Below are 543 nucleotides of genomic sequence, written 5' to 3' on the forward strand. Positions count from 1 at the left end.
AGGAGAGGCCGGCCGAAGGCTATCCAGCCTGGCAATCGCGAGTGGGTCACGGTGATCCAGGGAATCAATGCTGCTGGCTGGGCTATCCCACCGTTCATCATCTTTGCTGGCCAGTACCACCTTTCTGCCTGGTATGAGGAAGACATCCCACGCGATTGGGCTGTTGCAGTCAGTGAGAACAGCTGGACAACCAACGAGCTTGGAGTTGAGTGGCTGAAGCACTTTATTAAGCATACAGATGGCAAGGTAGTTGGGGCGCGCCGGCTGCTGATCCTGGATGGCCATGAGAGTCACCACTCTCTTGAATTTCAGGAGCTCTGCAAGAAGAACAATATCTGCACGCTCTGCATGCCGCCTCACTCATCCCACCTGCTGCAGCCGCTTGACGTTGGCTGCTTCTCGCCGTTGAAGCGCGCGTACAGCCGCGAGATTGAGGCGCTGATCCGCCACCACATCAACCACATCACGAAGCTTGAATTCCTGCCAGCATTTAAGGCAGCGTTCAATCAATCGTTTACCTCAGCCAATATCTGCTCAGCCTTT

At 55.1% G+C, this 543-nt stretch overlaps 1 protein-coding gene across 1 annotated transcript; it reads left to right on the forward strand.

Moving 5' to 3' along the window:
• Window positions 1–543, forward strand: M421DRAFT_49241 (DDE-domain-containing protein; the record flags this gene model as incomplete). The annotated part of the gene is made up of 2 exons (XM_033594770.1): window positions 1–131; window positions 174–543. Coding segments are annotated over 2 exons (501 nt in total), but the record flags the coding sequence as incomplete, so codon positions are not given.

The sequence above is a fragment of the Didymella exigua genome, assembly GCF_010094145.1.
Source record: "Didymella exigua CBS 183.55 unplaced genomic scaffold M421scaffold_13, whole genome shotgun sequence".
Taxonomy (NCBI): Eukaryota; Fungi; Ascomycota; class Dothideomycetes; order Pleosporales; family Didymellaceae; genus Didymella; species Didymella exigua.